The sequence below is a fragment of the Ruditapes philippinarum genome, unplaced genomic scaffold, assembly GCF_026571515.1.
Source record: "Ruditapes philippinarum isolate M1 unplaced genomic scaffold, ASM2657151v2 ctg7578_1_1_1_1, whole genome shotgun sequence".
NCBI classification, from domain to species: Eukaryota; Metazoa; Mollusca; class Bivalvia; order Venerida; family Veneridae; genus Ruditapes; species Ruditapes philippinarum.
Window position 1 is genome coordinate 1 of NW_026865536.1, and position 25,816 is coordinate 25,816.

The 25,816-nt window shown below is 32.1% G+C and overlaps 2 protein-coding genes across 2 annotated transcripts; one reads left to right on the plus strand and one right to left on the minus strand.

The window, feature by feature from the left end:
* Positions 1–7: 7 nt before the first annotated feature.
* On the minus strand, positions 8–8,784 carry LOC132729461 (nuclear factor related to kappa-B-binding protein-like; the record flags this gene model as incomplete). Its single annotated transcript, XM_060715231.1, has 8 exons — positions 8,644–8,784; positions 5,041–5,162; positions 4,510–4,587; positions 3,892–3,947; positions 2,866–2,933; positions 1,841–1,968; positions 520–638; positions 8–41 (listed from the first exon to the last, which is right to left on the minus strand). Coding segments are annotated over exons 2-8 (591 nt in total), but the record flags the coding sequence as incomplete, so codon positions are not given.
* Positions 8,785–8,916: 132 nt separating this feature from the next.
* On the plus strand, positions 8,917–24,788 carry LOC132729459 (eukaryotic translation initiation factor 3 subunit F-like). The gene is made up of 8 exons (XM_060715229.1): positions 8,917–9,073; positions 15,201–15,271; positions 15,997–16,076; positions 18,831–18,968; positions 19,914–20,005; positions 20,930–21,066; positions 21,880–21,993; positions 24,476–24,788. Exons 1-8 carry the CDS (start codon positions 8,965–8,967, stop codon positions 24,554–24,556), a joined length of 822 nt encoding a protein of 273 aa, XP_060571212.1. The 5' UTR covers positions 8,917–8,964; the 3' UTR covers positions 24,557–24,788.
* Positions 24,789–25,816: the final 1,028 nt, after the last annotated feature.

Sequence of the window (25,816 nt, forward strand, 5' to 3'; positions counted from 1 at the left end):
TTATCGCCTGCTCCGATTCTTCCTCACTTTTCCCAAAGTACCTAAAAAAACATACACAAATATTCAATTAATCAAAAATCAACTAACTATCTTTTGCCTACTCAGGAAAATATGTCCTATTGTCATATGTTTGAAAAAAAAAATGTATATAAAAGCTTAAGCTTATGCAAAATGAAGCTGAAATGAGAAAATTTTGCATGCTTATTTTACACATTTTTCCATCATAACTTTAAATATGAACAAATTTCATCAAAATAGTGAGTTTTGAAACTTGCATAGCATAAAATTTCTTTATTGATAAAACTGAATTTTTAAGATGCATTATAAATAATCTATGTTACAGAGACTAGTTTTGTAAACAGAACTTTGGATTTTTGTTATGCAAGCAAAACACATGTAAATGTTAAAACCCTACATAATTACTGTGTAAAAATTATCATACACTCAGGAAATTTTCCCTTAATAGCCCCACCAAGTGTAAAAAAAAATAAAAATACATATTTCAAATGTTAAAGTGACCTTTTGTATTTCCTCTGTACCCTCAGCTTAATTGGATTTTCTTTGACTTGTTTTGGAGGCTCATATTCAAACTTGATTGGTTCATCCGGTGGTAGCTCTGCCAGCTGATCAAACACTCTCTGTAAACATTTTAAAAACTGTTAATATCAAGTGTTTAAAGATCCTGAATGTTGTAATTGAGGTTGTATACCATACTTCAGTGAAATTTTATACAATTGTGCTTATAAAACAATTTCCAAACATCGAAGAATATGTAAAATATGTACTGCAAATATTTGTACATATAAAATGTAATTATTAAAATATATGCATTAATTTCTTATTGAAAAAAATGACTTAGACTTTATAGAAAATAAGTTTTTTATTACCTCCCTTTATTCATATGTTATGTTAAATTCGGTAATATCTTTATAAATAATGCTTTTTGGAACTTACAAAATCTCAATTTGAGCATCATATTTATGATATAAAACCATAAAATAATGTGTTACATTATGATGCATATCAAATGTTTAATATTTCCTCGGAGTTTTTATTTTGATGTGTTGTAGAAACATCTACTCAGGAAAGACAATAAGAAGAGTTTACAGCTTTCATAACTGGTGGAAGAAGATTCCAGGTGCCCTTACATCATTTCAGCACTATAACACTTTTACACCAACATTCAGAGAAAATCTTTACAAACATATTAAATCACATAATAAATTGGTTCAACATATTCGATCAAAGAGGATGTTCAGCCAAGGTACATGTATCAAACAAAGTATCACCCAAGTCTCAGAGATTTATCTTTAGCTGAGATATTAACAGCAGTGACAAATTTGTTAACTATTATATATTTTGTATATTAATGATGATTCTTACTTAGTTATCTACTTTTTGACTGAAATATAAATCATGTAACTGTTCACACAATTGTCATTTGAACCTGTGTTTACACATATATGCTATGCTTACTGTACTTATTAGTGGTGTAAGGAAACATTGTTAAAGATCTTACCAAAATCAAATAAGCCCCTAGGATTTATTTTTCAATTAAATTGTCATATATGATAATAATGTCAGTTACAACTAAAATGGAATATACACTACTGACTGATTCAAGCTCACAATTTTCTTATAACATATATGCATAGATCCCTAACCTGTCTAATTCTAATTATCAGATTAGTGGAAACAATAAGAATTTCACCACAACCTCTTTATTATCAAAAGAGTGCATGTCAATGTTTGTGGTTAAATTTATTGTCATTCAAATAAAGGGTCAGAGTAGGGATATATCAATCAACATTGAATCTGAGATAATAAGCAAATTAAGAACCTGTCTAGAAAGCAATATTTCTTTGAGCAGATTGTGATAATATCTTTTCTGTTTGTTCCTATACTCCTGATGCTTCATCCTCCTAATCATACTAGTGTATTTAGCAATATCTGGGGAATAGCTTCCATCTGTAATATAAACATATCATATTTTATGAATATGATCTAAAATAGCTGCAATATCATAGGTTCAAACAGTAATTAACAGAACAAATCATAAATTCATATTCAATGGGTGTAGTATCATATTCACTGGCTGAATTGGATTTTCCAAATCTAAAAATAGAATCAGACTTATATTCAATGACCATACAGCATAGACTATCTAAAATTGTTGCATTTTGTTCTTTATGGCATATGTGGTGTAGTGGTTAGCATAAAGGATTGGCAATCTAGTAACCCGTGGTTCAAGTCCCGACTGCGGCATGCTGAATTTTTGTGTGATTTTCCTGTGTATCTTTATAAACACCTCATGTTAATAACTGACAAAATTCAAAGCAGGTAAAGTCCTTAATACATTTATTATATGTAAGAAATGAAATACCTTACCAAGTATGCTTAAACATTTATCTAAACTTGTTTATCAATAGTTAAATTATATTTTTATGTTATGATTCAGCTTCATACTGTACACGCATTACAACAGTCATATGAGCACTTCAGCTTAACAGGTAAAAGAATATGTTAAATTCCACTCTGTGCATAATTTCAGGCATGGTGAGGCACTTAACCTGCTAAATAACTACATTACAAAACTGCATCTGAGTAGAACCATCAACCTTCATTGAGCTGTCTGAACAACTTCCTCACATGAAAGACTCCAAAGTCCCTGGCAGTCTTAAACTGTTCATGAGTCAGCAGAGATTCAAATCAGTGACCATTAAGGCTACTGATAGCCCAAAAACATTCAACTTAGGTAATTACACTAGGTAGTAAAACGATACAACAACTTGTGTCTTTTTTTTTGTTCACAGCTGAATAACTCCTGAAAATCATTCTGACATGTTAATGATTTGATTTACTTACCTTTAAGATGATACTGAAACTTTTGTAATGGGTTACCAAATTTAAAGTTGTCTCCATTAAAAAGTTTCCTGAAAAAAAAATGATGACATCAGAGGATACTGAATAAATTTGATACTATTGCTGTAATTATCGACTATTTACTTATTTTACATATACATGTATAAATTCAAGTATTGTAGTTACTTATATTTAATAACAATACTATTAACATTTAATATCCTTTGTAATTAAATATAAACATGAAATCTAAAGTAAATACAAATTATACAAGCCTATGCTCATTTCTGATAATCTTTCTATAACTACTGGTAATATGGTTTCTTTCTTATTTTAAAAATATTTCAGGTATATTTAATAACCTATATTCAAATTATTACACAGAAAAAATATTTTTTCTATCCTTTCACAACTACAATGCTATAAACTAAAATCTTTCGCAAAGGATTACATTTCACTTATGTCACAAATTAAAGGCACATTATGCATCAGAAATGCTATCATTTTTATTTCTCAAAATGTTAAATATTTGGTGTCTTGTTACAAGTTCCACAAAAAATACTTATTTGCCTTATAAATGAACTATCTTTGCATCTTTTGATTTGCTGGCAATTGGTATAATTATAATGAATTAGTATTTTGTATGGAAGTCAAAATACTATTTGTTTACATTTTGCTACCTTTACGACACATTACTGCACATTCAGCACTACTTTCTTCAGCTGTTAAATATCTTACATGTTCTAAATCCATTATTACAACATTATTAAACATGTGTTTTACATTTCTAAAGAATTTAATAAAAAAAAGGATTTCTGAGGCATAATGTGCTGAAATATAAATGTTTGCTATGTATGATTAATTTAATTATATATATCAATTTAACAGTAACATAGTAACAACTAGCAAATATATAGCCTTGCTAAGCAATCCCAAATTTTAATTCTGTGAAATTTTGTCCTCGCATAAACATCTGATTTTACAGTAGTAAGACTTGATATAATTTAATATTCTCACAACTGTAATTACCTCAGAGTATCCCTCCTTTCCTCATTTTCTTTCTCTGGAAATTTTGGTAAAAATGTCTGAAATCAAAAGACTTTCTAATATAAAGTGGTGCAAAAAAACTATGTTGACATGTGCAATAATAAAGTGACAAGGGAAATCAAACTTGAAAATAGTCTTGAGTTTTGTAAACTTGTGCCAAACTTTAAAGCAGGTTGACCACTACATATTGAAATATTTCAATCCAAAAAGAAGCAGTACCTTTATCTTGTAAGTATAATATATATAAGCACATTACCACCTCTGGGTGTGAATGCATGTATATTAAATGTATTAAGTTTAAGAAATGAGAGAAAAAAGAGAACAAAAACCAATTACAATAAGATCAATTAAAGCATTGATTATAGGCTGTGTCATAATTATTAAGATGTCTCAAGAGGTGCAGCGGTTAAGTGGTTGAATTGTCTTATTCTCAACACAAGTATTGTGAAATTCAAGCCCTTCTAGGTTCACAACCATGTTTCCTTATACAGAAAACAAAAGTAAGTTCCAGAAAGTGGATCTTGATGAGATTTGATTAACTTCATTTGTAAGAACCTGCATGATAATCAAGCATTAAAAACTAAGATGCTGCCAACCTACCATGAGATGCTGTCTCTGAGATTCAGTAAGGACTTTGTTCCAGGTTTCCTGACTCATTACACTGTGAAATATATGTTTCTGAAATAGAAAGACAGTTATTGATACTACCAACATAAGTAAAAATTTGACCAGAGGCAAGAATTCTCCTTAAATACTAATTTGAGTAAACTGTATAGTTACGGTTATTTTACTTTTACACCTACTAGCAGATGGTCAAATTACAATTGTTGATTCTTTTATCAAATTTTATTTTTTAGGAATTATTTATTTATATCTGCTATACATATTACTCTTTGATTACCTTACCAGTTTTATTCTGTATTCATTATTACTACAAATATTTTACAAACATCTCACTTTGTATAAAAACCTTATCAAATTAGTTAGCAAATCTAAAGGATAAAGTAGATGATTTATTATTGTGTAAATCAGAAATTTCTTTCTTTTTTTCAATACCATTACAGCTGAATCTTTATTCTAAGAATAACATTTATTTGTTCTAGCAGACATGATTTCGAAAATTATATTTACTTGTTCTAACAGACACTCCGGTACTTGAATCTCATCTGATCCCAGTAAACACCTCTCTAATTTCTCCATCTTCAGCACCTGCCCCGGCTGCCATTTCAAAGAATCCATTCCTCAAACTAGATCTGGAATTATAAATGTTTCAACTAAGATACTAACCTAAAACTGTTTCTTCATTTTTCATAAACTTTCTACATTTTATTATATATTATTTCTGCTGAATCACTTCCAAGTCACAGATTTGCTATAATAATAATAATAATAATAATAACACTAATAATAATGAAGATGATGATAATAATAATATAATAAGTTCCAAATTCAGTTCATTTCGTAAAGAGCACATCTGATTTTTAATATATTTTACAATGAATTTTCATATATAATTTTCAACCAAATGAATGCAAAAAAGATAATCCAATTCAGTTCATTTAGTAAAGAATATATCAAACGGTTAATGAATATGGTTTTAATGTAAAAACATTAAAACAATTAATATTTTCAATGTGTATCTTTTTATCAAAAACACTTTTTCCACATAAAGTCAGTGAAAATATAATTAAAACATATCCCCAAAAACAAACCAAGTCACTTTTAATAAATAACTGACAACCCTAGGAAAACCTTTTTTTCTAGAAAACTTTACTTCCTTTTACAATGCAAAGAAAATTATTGTACATGTAAATGTAATGTCGCCATATATATACATTAAGGCGTTGCCCACAGCAAACACATATAATTGTCAATAAAAATCATTTATACACTTCCCTCAAAACAAACGCCCCATTTTATAAAATACCCCCCCCCCCCCCCCCAAGAAAACCCTCTTCCAGAGAAAAATTCCCTTAATAAAGCAAATAAATGATCTAATATTTTATATCGCAGCTGTGTATATATAAACCAGTCTTTGTCTCAGGGACGTTGCCCACAGCAACTATTGTTGAAAATTACTGAAAATGCTTATAAAATCTGCAAAGAAGTCTTCGAGACACTACCCCCAAAACAAACCTAGCCACATTCTACAAAATTTAAAACTCCTTAGAAAACCCTTATCCCAGGGAAATTTCCCTTTAGGGTTTACAAGGCAAAATGACATGATCAAACATTTGAAAGGCCCCGCGAGGTCTGTAGCGCTCTTAGATAACATGTATGACGCGTATCAATTCAAATGAAATCAAATAAAAAGTAAATGAAAATTTCAAAAAATTATATATCCTATACCTAATGAGCTGTGAAAAAATCCTTAGTTAACTGGGCGCCGCCATTTTGAAATCCTTTTCAGCTAAATATAGATATCACAGCGCTTTAAATGAGCGTCTACATAATTCAGACTAATGCTAGCAGACCCATGCTTAATAACACTTCCGGTGAAAGAATGATGTACAAAATCAGAAAATTAACATTCATTTCATTCATAAGAACTAAAGAAACGATAATAAATGTAAAAAATTACTTTTAAATCCTTTTTGATAAATTAGCACATTAAAAATAACTTAAAAACAACATATGTGATTAGAGATTAACAGAAAATGGCGGCGGGTTTTTCCAAACACCAACGCATGCGCAGTGGTCCCTCTTCCGATGATAAGTTGAACACCACCAATTTATTCGTTTCTGTTTACGGTACAAAATACCTGCATTTACTTATTAACGATCTGGTTAACATGTACACTAAACATGTTATGCTTAAATCATAATTCATAAGAGCTTTCCGCGCCATAGGTAGCACCTAATTTCATATTAATATAACATTGAAAATTTTTTTTTTTAGTATATATTGATATTTTATCACATTTTAGGTCAAAAGTACATAAAATACTGAACGAAAAATAAAATAATGTTTTATCTAATATCCCGTTATAGGCTTTGCCTACTTTCATATTGTGCCTGAAACACAAAACCAATGGGGGCGTAAGAGTCTCAATGATCAAATTTTATTATCCTCAAGGTACTTTATACCGGGAGGTACTTTGTACCGGGAATGTCCAGATATTACAAACAATACTTACATAAAAAATTTCTTTTGTATGCAAGTGTTTTTCACATTAATTTCATACAAAATATAGCATTTTTTGAAGAAAATTCAAAGTTTTAATAACCCTATTCACATAAATGTGTTTTACGTATAAAAACCAGTAATATTGCTAACAATTTGGACCCATCATGATATTTTGAATGTGTGTGCAAATGCTTATCAAATTATTACCCTTTTTCTGTGTGATAACTGATAAATATTGAATAGAACTTTAGTATCATTAACAGTAATGGACCATTTACATATGTTTTTAACTTTTTATTGATTGCTTAAAAGTCATTCCTGGTATTAAGTACTTAAAAACAAAAATGGCTGCCACTCATATGAGGTTATTAACAGAACTATCTTTTTGATGTATAGAGTCAGTGTACCCGGTTCCGCACAGGACCCGGTCCCGCACACTTTCCCATTTTTCATTTTTTCTTAAAAAAATCAAATGAATTTATTTAGTTTTCATTTTTGTTTCACTGAACTGGCATGTTTTCAACAGGATATGATATAATCTGGGATCTTGCACCCCAGCCTCTCCCTAGACAGTGCAGACGAAAATGTAAATACATGTACATAGCTGTGTAGGTCACACATAAAAACAACTTATTCAGCAACTAAACCATGCTAATTTCTATTTTAATGTTAAGATCATTATAAAATATATATTTGAAAAGAAATGTATGTTTTTGTTATGGCAAATTTGCTGTTAGTTATGAAATATATGCACATGAATTAACTTCTCCCAACTACCAAACGCCAAGTCATTTCACCTTGATTCTTTTGTTTAAAATGATACCAAACTCTTAATCGAACAAATCATAACTAAACAGATGAAAAAACCTTCAATAATAATGTTTTATGTCTGTCTTTACTACCTACAAGTAGTTAAAAGTATATTTTAATTGCTGTTACATGTTTCCTGTGTGCTACTATGCTTGGAAATAAATGTTTGTATACTGTAGTAAGAATGTGCATTAAATTTATTTGAAGTCCGGAAAAATTTGCAAAGAAATATAACTTATCTGGACTTAGAGATGTTCAATAATTTATAAAACATGTTTAAAATGTAAAATAACCTTTCAGTATAAAAATGGCCTTGTGTGCGGAACCGAGTCCACTGTTTATCATATTTAGCCCATTCCTGTTGCTTAAAATCAAGTGCGCCTAGAAGTATGACCTACTTAAGATAGAAACGTTTCGGTAATCAGTTTTTATGGGCAAAGGATGTAATTTTCAAAATAATATCTATTATAAGTAGAATTTTTAACTATAAGATAATTTTCTTATTTTTACTTAAAAAAGTGTACGACTCCGGGTACACTGACTCTAGTTAAAATTTCTTTTGGATGATTGTTATTTTCATCAAAGAAATGGTACCTCCTACAGAAAATAACTTTTTTAAATTAGATTTTTTTTGTATTATATGATGGTGGACCTAATAAGGCTTACACTCCCGGTAGATAGTACAACCAGGATAAACAGTAAAAAGAAGGGTGAAGTGTCTGCACTGCTATTGCTAAGTCAATGGGATGGTGAAGTGTCTGTTGTACGTCGCTTCATGTATCAGTATCAGTTATTACCAGATTGTGTCGGCGTCCTCACATAAATGTCAAGAAATAATACGGCAAAAATTCATGTTGAAGAAAAAACAAAATGTGTTGTTGTTGTTGTCGCTGTTGTTGTTGTTGTTGTTAGTTAGTAAAACCGGAAGTCGAAAATGAAATAAATACTAAATACGATATATAGATCTACTAAAGAAACCAAAGTCAATATTTTAGTTCAACCCGACTTTCTCTAATTTCACGAATATATTAATCAAGTAATTTAGAAACTTATATTTTTATTCCAATATTTATTTTATTTTATCCAATCATATCATTAGCCGGTCTTTCACTTCCAAAATGGCTGTAAATCTCGTGTGTCGGATTCATCCAGTAGTGTTATTTACCATTGTTGATTCGTATGAGCGTCGGAACGAAGATGCAAGGCGTGTAATAGGAACATTACTAGGTATTCTATGATGAGAAAATTTCATAATTTTAGAATAACCTACCGATTATAATTTGCGTGTGAAAATATGTAGAGAATAATCAAATTCAAGAATGACAGACTATTACCAGTTCCTCTCCCTGATGGTTCTCTCCCAAACCGTTTCCTCCCCTGACGGTTCTCTCCCAAATTTTAAATATGCAGACAGTTCTCCCCCAATTTTTATTTGTTAGTTATCATTTTAGTTTTGACTTAATCTAATAATATTTCTTGAAGATTATTTTATTCACCTTCATTGTAAAGGTTAAGATTAATATGAAATTAGGCAAAGCCTATGAACGGGGAAGTCGGTAAAGGTTTTCCGTTTTAAAGGAGTCATTCGGTATTATATGTACCCACTTCCGTTTTCACTCGGAACACTCGACGATTATTATTAATCCGAAAAGTTGAGATTTGTTCTGTTATCGGAATACACCGCCTTTTATCATTCAGCAGTGTTTTTTTTCTCTACGTTGGGAATGGTGCCGGTACCAGACTGATTGGGAAAAAATGTGTTATTTTGACTTAAATTGGGAATTTTTTTTATGCATTTTTTCAGCAACAAATAAGATAGTCATTATGAATAAAGATAGCTAACAGCTTCCGCTGTTCAGGTAGAACTATTGAGTGATGATTTATATGGATATGTTGGATTTAAATGATTTCAGAGAAATCTCTTTTCCTTGTGGAAATTTTGAACAGCCATTTTGGGAATTTTAACATTGGAAATTGGGAATTTTAATGTCTATTTTCTATTGGGAATAGTACCGTTTTAGGGTAGTAGTTATATAAAGAAAAAAAACACTGTTGAGTTACATTGTAAATGGCGGTGCCTAACTAGAACTGACACTGAAAATTTCACTGATAGGTATAGAATTCTATATATTTTTGTAATTGTTTTTTAATTTGGTTTCCTTTTAAATATACACGTGTAGTCTATAGCCGGGCAAGCCAAAGCCTTTAACTTCCCCGTATTAGACAGTGATTGATATACATACACCTGTATTTATGTGAAGGTCTAGTGATATTCATCTATTTGTTAAATAGCGAATAAGGTGGTAACAAGTATGTTATAGAAAATAAATAAGCAACAACTGGTATGCAATCACATTTCACATTTACTTTTATACAAAATTGATTAAAGAACATGTAGTCATTAACATGAAACAATATATATTACCAAATAACTAATAAAAATATTTGTTTAATATGAAAAAGGCAAAGCCTCAAAGCGAGCTTGATGTACTTTTAACGTTAAATAGTATGAAATTATCGCTCATTTTTATTTCAAATGCTGTGGCGAGTGCGTGTGACATCACGCGTACTGTGTTAAATATGGCTCCGCCCCTGTCGTTAAATGAATAACGAGTTTTGAAAACGTTGATAAAACTTTGTTTATTTTATTTCACTCTATAATTTTTTAAGCGAAATAAAGATTATTAAAAGTGAAATAAATGTAAAACTTAAAACGTTTGCGACATTAAAATAGCGTACTTGATTTGATTGTTTTGCACGTGCTGTTTGGCACTACATTGTGACGTCAAGTAAACAATACTTTAAACGTCTGTGCAGCGTTAACGACTGAATAAAAGATATTGGTGTTCGGATTCATTTTCTTAGTTAGACCATTTTCTTTCATTCTAGATAGTTTTCACAACAAAATTCGACAAAAAATTGTTTTTATTTATCAGATTTTTCAAACAAAATGGCGCCTTCAATTTTCATTTTACATTTTCCGTTTTAAAACTGTCATTCGATATTTAATACACAGCTTCCGTTATTCTGGTTCCCTGTCCAATTATGGTTCCCATAGACGTGCGCGGGTGACCACTCTACACATCCGTTTTCAGTCAGAATTCCACAGTTTTTATCGTTATCTTTAAATTCGAAAAGTTGCGTTGTGTCCAATTCGGTACTTTGGACAAAAGTTTTCAAAACCATCACTTAGCAGGTACTCACATTACCGTAAAGCTCGGGCCAGCTCGTCAAGCTCGCTATCAACACCTTTTCACAGTTATTTTAATCATTGGATTACACCTTGATTCTTGAATAATGAATTAATAAACACTTTAATTATCTCTGACAGCAAACTTAACATACATGTGTATTGAACTCCTTTCTTCATTATACAAAAGTATGAAATTTAGCAATTAAAATTTATAAATCTTTTTTTTCTTATAATTTTTTTTCTTATTTATTAAAAAAAAAAAAACAAAAAACCTCACCCAATAATAAATATCGAATGATTATCCTAATCAAGTAAATTAAACTGATTAAAAAGTATACGTTAGATCTAATAAAAAAAATCTAAATAATATACTATGCTAAAAATATTTTTTTTATCTAATCTATATCAATTAATGATAAACATGCCTATGTACAGGGCTCATCCTGGGGGGAAATTTTAGGGAGAAGTGACTTCCCCGCGAAAATTAGGGAGAATGGAAACAACCCAATGTGTATGCATTAACATGCATGGCTATACATCCTTTAATTATAGTATAAACACAATTAACATCACATATAATATTTCTCAAGTTTATTGATTAAAAGTAGATTAATTAATAGTAGTATTAATTAATAGTAGATTAATTAATAGTAGATCTGGCAATGGCATCTAAATGTTTTTGAGCTGCAAATATGAATAAAAAAATTAATTTTGATATCTATTGATCAGCTATTTATAAGCTTTCTCTAAATATGTGTTTATATATTTTCATGTAGATTTGTTGATAATAATGTGTAAGAAAAAGATATGTTGATATAATCAATTTTATATTTTTTACTTTCCTCACTTTTAATAGAAGATGAGGTCACGTTGGATATTGATTAGTAATATCTGTTCTATTCTGTTCTGGTGACAGAAATTTCTTTCAAATTCCTAAATGTTGTAGTCAAATTTATATGCATATAATTATGCTTATAAAACAATTTTCAAACAGGAAATAATATGTAAAATATGTACTGCAAACATTTGTGCACATCATATTTGATCACTAAAATTACATACATTCATTTCTTATTGAAAAATTTGACTGAGAAATTGTAGAAAATTAATTTCTAATTACCTCCCTTTATTTTCATGAAATGTTAAATTCGGTAATATCTTTATAAATAATGCTTTTTAAAATTTACAATATTGATAAATCTTAATCTGAGCGTCATATTTACGACATTACAACAAATATATATATTGAAACAAAAAGAACACTTCTTTCCTGACAAATTTTGTTGTTATATACGTTACATGCATGATATACGACCGATATGTAGTTTAGCCAGGATGTCGATATGTAGTTTAGCCAGGATGTCGTGCCCACATGCGTAAACTGTGTCAAATTTGGCATTTCTACAGCCAAACACCCCCACTATCTAAAACATACCAATCGCAAGATTTTTGCGAATTGGCTTTCTTAATTTTTCGCGTAGGTGTAACTATCAGAATCAGTAACTTTCTTAAGTTGCTCGGTTTCGGCATTTCGCCTTGTAGCCATGACGTGAGCGACATAACAATTTTACAGTAAAAATTGATGTTAACAGACTGAAATCATTCAAAACTATGATGAAGTTTTTAATCCTGTCGCTGATCATTAATGAAATTGATTATTTTTAATTGACTAACAGTTTTGTGATAGCCGTGAAAAATCCATTGCACACCGCCCTTACTCGGGTTAAAAAACCCACCATCGAAGTGCTTCGTGTATATCAATTAGGGAAGATTGCACGTGTTTAGATAATCTATTATTATCGCCAAATCCCGTATTAAACTCGCAAAACTATCACACAATTATACCGTTTCGGGCCGATGCTCTCATTATTTACTGTTTAGAGTAGGCGTTCTATCGCTTTGCTTACAGGTAGAAGGGTAGTATAAAGCGACGCTTTGATTGGATAATGATAATTAGCGGTCGTCATATGGGCGGATACAATCTCTGCTCTTTACATCGCTAAGTAATTACTATTTGGGAATTAAGATTTTATCGGCGATGTTGACTTCTCTTTGATCAATCGGGAGAGCGAAATTGGAATATACACGGCGAAGTTATCGCCTGAATCGCCCTTCCGGATGAGCCCTGATGTATTAAACATCTAAATACTCCAATAAAATATTTTGTTCTCTAATTTATATCAATTAATATTATAATTTAATAATAAACTTATCCAAATTATTAAATATCTAAATACTTCAATATTAATGTATTAATGAAAATAAAGATGGGGAGGAACTGTCTGCTTAATATAGGAAGAGAACCATCAGGGAGGAAACGTCAGGGGAGGAACTGGTAAGGGAGAGAATAGTCTGACTACCAAATTCAAAGGGTACGGCTCAATGAATGTTCACAAAATATGTACTTGATGGTAGAAACATTTATCCTAAGTCAGAAATGAATTCTATGTATGTATGTAGTTAATGCTTAATGAGTTTCCATCCGCCCTTTAGGGCACAAAATGCAGCTTTCCCTGTCGAGAACGGACTCCGGACATGTCACCAGTCATGCCCTTAAAGAGTTAATTTTGAAGCACAAAGTGGTGATAGTTTACCTCCATGCAATTTCCATGGAGTATTAGCCAAAGATATGAATTTTGAGCCAAAAGTAGGTCACTGTACGGCGGTCAATAAGAACCTAAATGTACAGTTACCTGTGACAATATGAAAGGGTAGCCCTGAAAAGGGCTGTTGGTGCCAGCAAAAGACCTGCCTTACAAGCCGTCTATCTGTACTAGGGGCTCATGCACCCTAGCACACCATCCTCGTCGTCTCAGCCTTCTTTGTAGGGCCACTCCCCTCGGCATTAGTCAGGACACCTGCAGCTGGTCCGCAGTTGTTGACGAAGTAGTGATCTCATTGTTACAGCCTACAAGGGGCTTCTGTTTAGTTGAGTTGTGTTTGCTACCAGACAAGCTGTAAATCTGCCGATGCCCTGTGCCTTCTCAGCGATGTGCAAGCTCTGAGGGGAAGTGAGAAGTGACTTTTAGTCCATTCCCATTACACTATATACTAATATATAGACAAGGGTAACAACTCTTACTCCCATAAGAAGATGTCTATGCCCAATTGAAATTTCTATAAAAACACCGCCATCTTGACGAATATATACAACCGTCATCTGGTTGGTTTATTTCCCGAAAATTATTAAGAATCGGCACAAGTGATTTCAAACGGTCAATAAAATCAACACCGCAATTTTCACTGATTGTCTTTGCCGTGTTTGTCGCATGCCAAAACATCATAAACAACACGCGACCTCAGCTTCAATTAGATTATTGGAAAAACTTGCATCCTGATTGGCTGAGGACGCATTGTATTTGACAAGCGTAAAACCCGCCTTAAAACTTACACATTAGCTGCTGTATATTGCATATGAGAAGGACACAATGATACATGGATTTGGAATTTTATGCGTACAAGGGACTGCCGATTGGATATTTTAAGCGTCCTTTTGCAAAAAGTATGCATAAAATTGTGCTCAAATAAGCGTTCCTAGAGCCCTGAGTATAATTGTTTAAACTGTTGTACATGGAAAATTGTGTAGGTAATAGTTCAAGAACTGACAAAGGCAGATTTTAAATTGACCTAAATTGTGTTGGTGCGCCGTAAACTTTGCTCAGTTCACTGCAACAAGGCAACTTGAAGGACCCATGCCACCCTTGTGCCTGATCAAGGTCACACCTTTAAAGTTAAACATCAAACAATTTCAGGTCCACTCTATAACTCTTATTCCTCTTGCCCAAAAGACTTTCTTTAAATTTTTCTTTACTTTTCACCTTTGAAATTTAATGATAATTGGACTTGGATTACATCCTTTGTCAAAGAGATGGTGGGGGTATTTTATCACTCTTTTGACAGCTCAAATTTTTGTTAAATTTAGCAGAATTATAGACAAGGTAAATGATTAAATCAGTGCCCTAACATGAAATTAAAATAGCCCATTTGCATTCCCCTTATCTCTCTTCCAGGACAGATATAATCTAGAATAAGTTCATGATTATATTTGTCTAAAATGTGTAAAAAAGAATTGAAAACTCATTTACTTCAGCTGTTTTTTTTTGTATTTCATCAATGGCTTTTATATGTGTTTCTATTGTGTTCTTTTCTATCCCATAACAGGAACACATGACAAAGGTGTTGTAGAAGTAACTAATGCATTTGCTGTACCACATAATGAATCTGAGGATGAGGTAGGTTTATCACACAGTCTTAAATAAGCATTCTTTTACATTTTATGGAGAGAAATAAATATCGAAACTTGTATATTGTAAAAACCATTTTTCAAAAAAGGCTGTCTAAATTTCAAATTCAATCTCATTACATAGAGTGATAGTATAGGTGTAGGAAGTTGTCATATATATTGAAAATCAAATTATCCTTGTTTAAAAAAGCAATGATATGAAATAAGATGATATATATGATGCGAAAAACTCTTTGATTTAATAACAAGCATAAAAATTTCAGTTTGTAAACCAGATCTTTCCTTGACTACAATTGTAGATAATAAGTAAATGCAGGTATTTTGTACCAACTTATCATCTAAGTGTTCTGAGTGTTTCCAAATATCTTGTCGGCCAATTTTGTTTATAAGTAATCAGAGTTGTTGTTTTTAACAAAATGGATATTAAAAAAATAACTTAGGTTTATCATCTTTACTTTAGCTCTTATCAATGATGATAATATTTATTAACTGATTTTCTACATCATACTTCTACCAGAAGTGTTATTTTGGATAGAAGACTGTGGTGTCCTATTTTGGCTTGATTGCAAATTGTAAAGTTTATTTTGATTTAATGTAAGGGCTTTTTGGGGTGGGCTTTTCGTCCACTATGTCATTTTTCAATGGTAGGATCTTGTCTTGGGTGAAATTTTGTCCATTTCACAAATTGATTATTGATATGTATCTAAATTACAGGTTGCAGCAGATCTGGAGTATGCAAGAAATATGTTTGAACTTCATAAGAAAGTCAATCCATCTGAAGTTATTGTTGGATGGTAAGTATCTATTTGAAATTCATAGTTAATTAAGTACCAGAATAAGTTTTATCATTGGATAGAACTGTGTTACAGTGAATGATTTAGAGTTGGACTTTGCTTTGCCTGCTTGTCATTTAACTTACAACATTACACTTAAGAGTCAAAGATTTCAAGCTTTTAAAGCTTGTACATGTACTCTTTAGATATTTAGTTTACTGGTTATAATCCTTATTCAGGTAAAATATTTTTCAAACAGTTGTCATTTACCTTGATATAAATGAAAATTGTTAGTTCAAAACGACAGATTTTATGTTAATACCATGACTGTATATTGATTTTTACTAAAACTTAATAAACATTTTCATTTTCAAGTCTGGTTAAACTTAATTTCACTTTGGTTTTAACATATTTATTTAATCTCAATTGCGAAACAAGTTCTTGGAACTTATATTAATCACTTTTGAGACCGCTTCCTGGAACCAACCAGTACTGGTGTCATATGAAGAAACATGGTCGTGACCCCGATTAGGACTCCAACCCATGATCTTTGGGTTGAGAGGCAGACACTTTAACCACTAGGCCACCACTCCCCTTGGTAATTTTACTTTGAAAATTCAATCAAAACATCTTATAAATCATGTCATTGATGAAGGGCCACCTGAGGTCTTGATCCACCAGTTAAGCTGGAAAAAAATACATGTGCAAGGGGTTATCCAAAAATTCGTGGACTTTTTAAATATCTCTTGAACGTCAACGTGTATTGTAATGAAATTTCATCAGCATTCATTGTAGAATATTATCAACACATTTTGAAAGGAACAGTTAATTGTGTCAATAAATAATGATTTTATATTGCTTTTAAATAAGCACATACACGGCACCCGGTAGAAAAGCGCAATAAGTCATCGTATATTTCTTGCTAAAAAACTAAAAATTGAACGTAGAAAACCTGCTAAACATCGCATGTTTCTTCCATGATGTCATTTAAGTATTTCTTAAATAATGGACATCATTTCCATTTATTTTTGTTGATATCACTAGAAACGCCAGACGCCTTTATTGTTAACAACGGGAAAACGACAGACACGCGGTAATAAGAAAATGGCGCGATCATAAAACAATTATAAATTTTTGTTGTAATTTGGAAGTGACACCTACAAAAACATTTGATAACTAGAAATGTGTCCATAGGACACGGGTGCCCCCACCGCAACACTGTTCTGTCAATCTTTTTACTAAGTCAAGGGAAATAACTCTACAAATACTGGATAAATCCACAAGCCAAACCCCAGGTGCAAATCTAAAATATGCTGTGCAACCTGCCCATAAGGTTTATTGACTTAGTATGTCAAATCCTTTTTGAGAAACTTGCGACACAAGTTGAAAATTGCAAAAAATTTCTACGTGAAGGGCAATAACTCTAAAAATACTAAATAAATCCAGACGAAAATGCCTGGTGCACAACTGCACATGCTGATCAATATTCCTGTAAAGTTACATGAATCTAGGTCAAATACTTTTTGAGTTATGTGCGACACATGTTGAAAATTGCCAAATTTTACTAAGTCAAGGGCAATAACTCTGAAAATACTAAAAATATCCAGATGAAAATACCCAGGTGCACAACTACACATGCTGATCAACATTCCTGTAAAGTTTCATGACTCTAGGTCAAATACTGTTTGAGTTATGTGCGACACAAGTTAAAAATTGCCAAATTTTACTAAGTCAAGGGCAATAACTCTAAAAATACTAAAAATATGCACACGAAAATACCCAGGTGCACAACTACACATGCTGATCAACATTCCTGTAAAGTTTCATGACTCTAGGTCACATACTTTTTGAGTTACATGCGACACAAGTTGAAAATTGCAAAATTTTACTAAGTCAAGGGCATTAACTCTGAAAATACTAAAAATATCCAGACGAAAATACCCAGGTGCACAACTACACATGCTGATCAACATTCCTGTAAAGTTTCATGACTGTAGGTCAAATACTTTTGGAGTTACATGCGACACAAGTTGAAAATTGCAAAATTTTACTAAGTCAAGGGCAATAACTCTGAAAATACTATAAATATCCCGACCAAAATACCCAGGGGCACAATTACACATGCTGATCAACATTCCTGTAAAGTTTCATGACTCTATGTCAAATACTTTTTGAGTTACGTGCGACACAAAAGTGAACGGACGGACGGAAGGACGGACGGACAAGGGTAAATCTAAATGCCCGCCACTAACGTGGGGGCACAAAAATCAGCAGACGAACAGAGAAAAGAAATTTTAAACTATCATTAGTGTTAAAGTGGCATAAGAAATTTAGTGATGGACATTACTTTGAGAAGCAGTAACCGTCATTGACTGCGTAACGTTGAAGCACAAGTTGTACATTAATATTATGACGTTGACGTCAATAAATTTTTGGAGTGAGCCGCTGTCGCCGGCATGTGTTTATGTAAAATTAAATATTGTTGTAATGTAAGAAGCTACTCACATGATTTTTTTCTGTGTTTATTTGTTATTAATTCTTCTAAGCAGTGTAAGAATTTCAAATTAATATCTAAAATATATTTTACGCAACAAAGAAAGTCCACGAATTTTTGGATAACCCCTCGTATATACATAATTGTTATAGACAGGAGAAATCTATATTTGTTTAAATATTTTAAAAATGATAATTTTTTATCTTCCTCTATCTCCTTCAGTGTGTAGTTATTCTATCATACATTGATAACTGAGACATGATTTACAACATTATTTACAGGTATTCTACAGGTGCTGATGTATCAGAACATTCCCTGTTAATCCATGAATATTACTCTAGGGAAGCTAAAAACCCTGTCCATCTGACTGTAGATACTACTCTTAGAGGAAATAAAATGGGCATTAAGGCTTTTGTTAGGTAGGTGTCATATTAATATATACTTTCGACTTGATATTATATCTACACAGGGTTTTACATTTTCCTTAAAATTGCCATAGTTCTGAAATTATAAAGAAATGAAAATATATTAATTTAGAATTATATACATGTCATTATGAAGAAATGAAAACAGTTGAAATTTAGCATTATAAAAAGTTGTTTGCTTTTTACAAACTTTGACACATTTCCAGAAAGTTAAGAAATTCTTTACATCCTACAAAAAATAATGATTGGGTAAGACGTAAGAGTAGGGAACAGTTGCTTAGAATGAACTTTATTTGGTTAGAATTGAAGAAATGAAATATTTGAAGCAATTTTTTTTCTCTGAATTGAGGCCATAATGCTGTATGTGATAATTTATAATAATGATATACACTATGTGGTATGACCACTGAGCACTGTTGATGTCTGAAAGTCTTAAAACAAAATATGAAATTCTTACATTGAATAAGTTTAACGCTTGTAAAATGGAAAAATCGGATGACCACTGAGCACTGTTGATGTCTGAAAGTCTTAAAACAAAATATGAAATTCTTACATTGAATAAGTTTAACGCTTGTAAAATGGAAAAATCGGATGACCACTGAGCACTGTTGATGTCTGAAAGTCTTAAAACAAAATATGAAATTCTTACATTGAATAAGTTTAACGCTTGTAAAATGGAAAAATCGGAAAAAGATGAAAAATATACTCGGAATTAAATTAATATCAATTTTTTGTGTGATTCTTACCAAATTCATTTTTTGGGTCATTATTCACGATAAAACTGAACATTTTGGAAAAATAGGGTGAAGGAATTAGCTATAAAATTAAACTCGAGCTATTGGCCCAGTCCTACATCTAATGGTATAAATATCTGAACAATTCAATATTTCCAGTCATGTCATGGCAAAAAAATCTCAGTGGTATGGTTGTATATTTCAGTACTCAGATTGGCACTCCAGGGAAGACTGTAGGTACAATGTTTGCCCCAGTTCAAGTAGAAATAACCAGCTATGAACCAGAGAAAGTTGGAGGTAATATATTTTCCCTTTTGAAAGGTCCAAATGTAATGCAAATTAATTTTAATTAAATCATAACATGCCTGCACCTATTTAGTTTTATTTTAGTTTCTATGTAATGTTTCTATCTTCTTTATTGAGGTTTTTGCAATGCTTCAGTAGTTGTAAATGTATGTTGAGTGGTTCCTAACAAGTTGATTTGTGAATTGTCATATTTCACAAATTATCACAATTTCTAAAATGTTTCATTTTATTCCTCAATTGAACAAACAGGACAGGTAAGTGCATTATCACAAAATATATGCAAAACATGAAAAGGGAATATTTACATGTCTAGTTACATGGCGTCAATAAACCAAATTATGACATGGGGAAAATTACTTTGCTGCTCAATGCATTTCTCTTCAACATTCCTTGGAAATCTTTTTCCTTATAGGCACATTTTGTCTCAGAAACAAATGAAATTTTCCTTTTATAGAAAGGCTATTAAAATAGCAATATATAAACAAATAGTATTGACTTCGATATAAAATACTAAATTTTTGATAACTTTAATAATTGTCAAAAGGTGACAGAAGCAAAACATGGTTTGGGTAATTTGCCAAATGATGAACCTGTTATGTGTACTACATGAAAGTATTTTGTTTGTTATTTATAAATAGTTTTTACAAAGATTTGTTAACTGTTTGGTACTTTACAATACTTATTAAATCTGATAAAGTGTAACTAAGTTAGAAAGTGATAATCAATTTTTTTTGGAATATCAATTTCAGAAACAAAAAATGATGAAGGTTGAAAAACATTTCATGAAATTTTGAATTCCAGATGATGACCACTATAGTTTGTTTCACATACAATGTATATGAAAATTGCTGCTTTTATTGGTTTGGTCAATTATCAATAAGGATATTACCAATGAACAAGTGTTTACTTTTACAGTTGATGTCATACAGGGTGGTAAATTTAATCCTAAACGAAGTGCCAACCTAGTTAAAGATCTGACACATGTAGAAAGAGCCACAGGAATGTTACAACAAAAACTCGCCATGGTTCTGGAATATGTTGAAGATGTTCTGGTAAGACATATTTGCTTAAATTCTACACTTTGGGCATCTTTAGCCAAGTGGTGAAGGTTGTTGACTTCAAACCACTTGCCCCTCACCACGGTGGGCTCGAATCCCAACAGGGACTTTGGATTCTTCTTTCCTGTGTGAAACCTATCCAGCTAGCTTACAGAACCTTGGTGGTTCTACTCAGGTGCCCGTTTGTGCCTGAAATAATACACCCAAGGTCTTCCTCCACCAGTAAAGCTGGAACATAGCCATATGACCTGTGTTGGTGTGACATAAATCCCAATCAAACAAATCAACATTCTGCACTTTATTAGGACACAATTTCTTTTAAAAAGTGTGTTGTTTGGTTAGAATCTTTCAAGGACATACTCTGATATCATTATACTAGTAAGATGCATGTTTCATTTATGTCTTCTATTATATATTTCTTCCTTGCTTTGAAATACATGTACTGTTATCAAACAGCATTGAAAGAAACATTTTGTTTTTTTATTTAACAAAGATAACATTATACCAGTAACATGTAATTTGCACTTAGCATGCACTTCCCTGTTGAGAAAAGCCCTTTGTGGATTTTACTGTTTAATCAAGAAATCGAAAAATCTAGGCTGTGATAGCAGAGTGAATGACTTGCTATCGAGCTTGATGGTTAAACTAACTAGTCTAATGATACAAGGTAAAACTGTAAAAGATTGTAACAAGAACTTGCATGATAAAATGTCTTTGCTTACTTTTACTATTTGAGTATTAACTATAAGAATTTCTAAAGTACTTCTAGGTACATTGATAGATAAGCATTTTTTTCTGACATTTCAGGCCAATAGAATACCAGCTGATAATGTTATTGGTAGATTTTTAATGGATCTAGTGATGAAGGTCCCTCAGATTGAGCCAGAAGACTTTGAAGAAATGCTTAACTCTAATATGAAGGTAAATGTTTCTTGTTCCAGTACCTGTATTTTTTAGCTCACCTGAGCATGCTCAGGGTGAGCTTTTAGGATCGATGATTGTCCGTCGTCCGTTCACATTTGGTTGTTAACACTCTAGCAGTCACATTTTTGCCTCAATCATCATCAAACTTGGTCAGGATGCTTATCTAGTTGATAGCTTGGATGAGTTATAACATTGGTCATCTCGGATGAGAAACTAGGTCACAAGAGCTAAAAATAGAAAAACCTTGTTAACACTCTAGAGGTCACATTTTTGCCTCAATCATCATCAAACTTGGTCAGGATGTTTGTCTAGGTGATAGCTCGGATGAGTTCGAACATGGGTCATCTCGGATGAAAAAGTAGGTCACCGGAGCTAAAAATAGAAAAACCTTGTTAACACGCTAGCGGTCACATTTTTGCATCAATCATCATCAAACTTGGTCATGATGCTTGTCTAGGTGATAGCTCAGATGAGTTCGAACATGGGTCATCTCGGATGAAAAAGTAGGTCACCGGAGCTAAAAATAGAAAAACCTTGTTAACACTCTAGCGGTCACATTTTTGCATCAATCATCATCAAACTTGGTCAGGATGCTTATCTAGTTAATAGCTCGGATGAGTTTGAACATGGGTCATCTTGGATTAAAAAGTAGGTCACCGGAGCTAAAAATAGAAAAACCTTGTTAACACTCTAGCGGTCACATTTTTGCATCAATCATCATCAAACTTGGTCAAGATGCTTGTCTAGGTGATAGCTCGGATGAGTTCGAACATGGGTCATCTCGGATGAAAAAGTAGGTCACCGGAGCTAAAAATAGAAAAACCTTGTTAACACTCTAGCAGTCACATTTTTGCATCAGTCACCATCAAACTTGGTCAAGATGCTTGTCTAGGTGAAAGCTGAGATGAGTTCAAACATGGGTCATCTCGGATGAAAAAGTAGGTCACCGGAGCTAAAAATAGAAAAACCTTGTTAACACTCTAGCGGTCACATTTTTGCATCAATCATCAAACTTGATCAAGATGCTTGTTTTGGTGATAGCTAGGATGAGTTCGAACATGGGTCATCTCGGATGAAAAACTAGATCACAGGAGCTAAAAATAGAAAAACCTTGTTAACACTCTAGTGGTCACAATTTTGACTCAATTGTCACCAAACTTGGTCAGGAAACTTGTCTAGGTCATTGCTGGGAATAAATTGAACATGGGTCATCTCGGATGAAAAAGTAGGTCACAGGAGCTTAAAATAGAAAAATCTTGTTAACACTCTAGTGGCTACTGTTGTGATCCAAATATTCTGTTAATTGGTCTGAAAATTTGTTTTGATGATTTCTAAGTCAAGTTCGAACATGGGCAGGGCCTTTTTACCTTCTATAACAGGGGCCGGTATAGGGCTGCTTCCCCAAAGAAAATTTCTTTAAAATCATGCAGTTTTCCCCAAAAATTGAATTTACATCAAGTTTTTTCTTCCCCTTTTGCAAATATACCTTGTATTTTTTCCCCAAAATTAAGGGCTGGGCTGCTTCCCCAAACTGTGAAAAAAAGCCCTGATGGGTCATCTTGGATGAAAAACTAGGTCACACCGCCCAAATATGGAAAAACCTTGTTAACATTCTAGTGGTCACATTTTCGACTCAATTATCATCAAACTTGGTCAGGATGCTTGTCTAGGTAATTGCTTGGATGAGTTCGAAATCGCATGTGGAACTAGGTCACCGGAGCTAAAAATAGAAAAATCTTGTTAACACTCTAGTTGCTACTGTTTTGATCCAAGTATCCTGGAAATTGGTCTAAAAGTTTGTTTTGATGATTTCTAGGTCAACTTTGAATATGTGTCACCTGGGTAAAAAAACTAGGTCGCACTGCTCAAATATGGATAATCCTTGTTAACACTGTAGTGGTCACATTTTTTGACTCACCTGTCATGAGACTTGGTCAGAATGCTTGTCTAGGTAATTGTTTGGATGAGTTTGATAAGTCAGGTGAGCGATCTAGGGCCATCATGGCCCTCTTGTTTACATCATTTAAACTGGGCAGATTTGAGACAAGAGAAAAATTGAATGAACAAGTGCTTTTCCTTTAAATGTCTGGTTCATATTGATCACTGAGAAAAAATATTTTATATTTTGTTAATATTAGTTCTATTATTATAGATATTTAAGAGTAAGTAAAAGGTTCAGGGATGTAACCTCATAACATTTCTTCAATAAAATGTAAATTATTATTCTATAAATGTTCTTGATATTAAACTATTGAGGCTTTGTTTCATCAGATATAACCACAGCGTAAGTAGATTTGTTTACTAATTATTTATAATTGGGAGAAATGTTACAGAATCATTATTAATGTATGAAAAGGTTATTGTAGATATATGGTATCACTGATTCTGATTTTTAGTTATAGGTAAATGCAAAGACATTATTTATAATGGGATCTTGTTTAAGATTTGTCTTAAATTTGCAACTGATTTTATTTTCCAGGATTTGTTGATGGTAACATATCTAGCCAATCTCACACGTACCCAGCTTGCACTCAACGAGAAACTAAGCATCACTTTGTAATTTCTGTAACGTATTTAGTGTTGAAAACGAATACCATTTTGGAAGCGAAATATAGAGCTATTGCCTTTCTGTTGGGATAGTTCAATACTTTGTTTATTTATTGACTTTTAATTAAGTGCTAAAATGGAAAAAGATATATGGAGAACTCTGACACACAGATTCATTATAGACTATTTAAATTCAAATGCAGGCTCATGGAATCATAGATTGAAATTAAAAAATTCAAAATATATGATTTGTTTGTGCTTTTATAATTGGCTTCGATTACTCGTATAATTGCTCTGTAGTTATGATGACTTAACCAGTGTTGTCAAGTCAGTAGCACACATCCTGTATTGACATAAGGTGAATGTGTCTAAAATATTTGGGACAAAATACAATTGGCTGCATAGCATAAGTAGATTCTCTGCGTGTGTGGACATCCAGTGATTTTCCTGCTTAAAATAATAACAGACTCCGAAAAAGGGCCTCTTTCCAATTGAAATTTTCTTTAAAATCATGCAGTTTTCCAAAAAAAAAATGAACTTAAACCTGCTTTTTTCTTCCCAAATAAGCAATTTTAGCGATTATTTTACCCAAAATCAAGAGGCTAAGGCCCCTTCCCAATTAAGTGAGAAAAATCACTGGCATAATGGGGTTTTTTTTGCATAATATTTATTCAAAAATACTTTAAATAAAGGATTTCATTGCAATAAACATTTTCTTAGGCAAATAAAATAAAACCAGTTTCGTAAACATTCATGAATGGTAGACGTCTCTTTTGTCTTTGATGGAATTAATTTGTACCCTGGTGTGTATTGCCCACCCCCACCTTTTGCGTTGTCAAAAATATACAGGCATCTTACTTTGGTATATTTACAAAGGACCAAGGTGTAAAAAAATATGTCTTTATACTGTACCCTTTAACGCGAGTACATTTTACTAACTTAGAAGAAATGTAAAACCAGGTAGTTGCAACATCTTGTAAGGATCATCTACAGAAATACGGGTATAAAGACATGCAAAGGAGTTCTTATTAGCAAAAATATATGACATGTTAATATTAAATCTATGTATAGATCAAATATTATGTGAAATATACAAATTTGAGATGACTGGAACAAAAACCACCTCTACTTAAAAAAAACAGCAAGAAGAGAATAGATGCTTTAAAAATACAAATGTATAGCACAGCCAAGCTTTTCAAGTTTTCCCTTATATGTAAACCATTTAAAATATGATTTTGCTAAATTTCAACAAGAACTACTTGTTTTAATAATT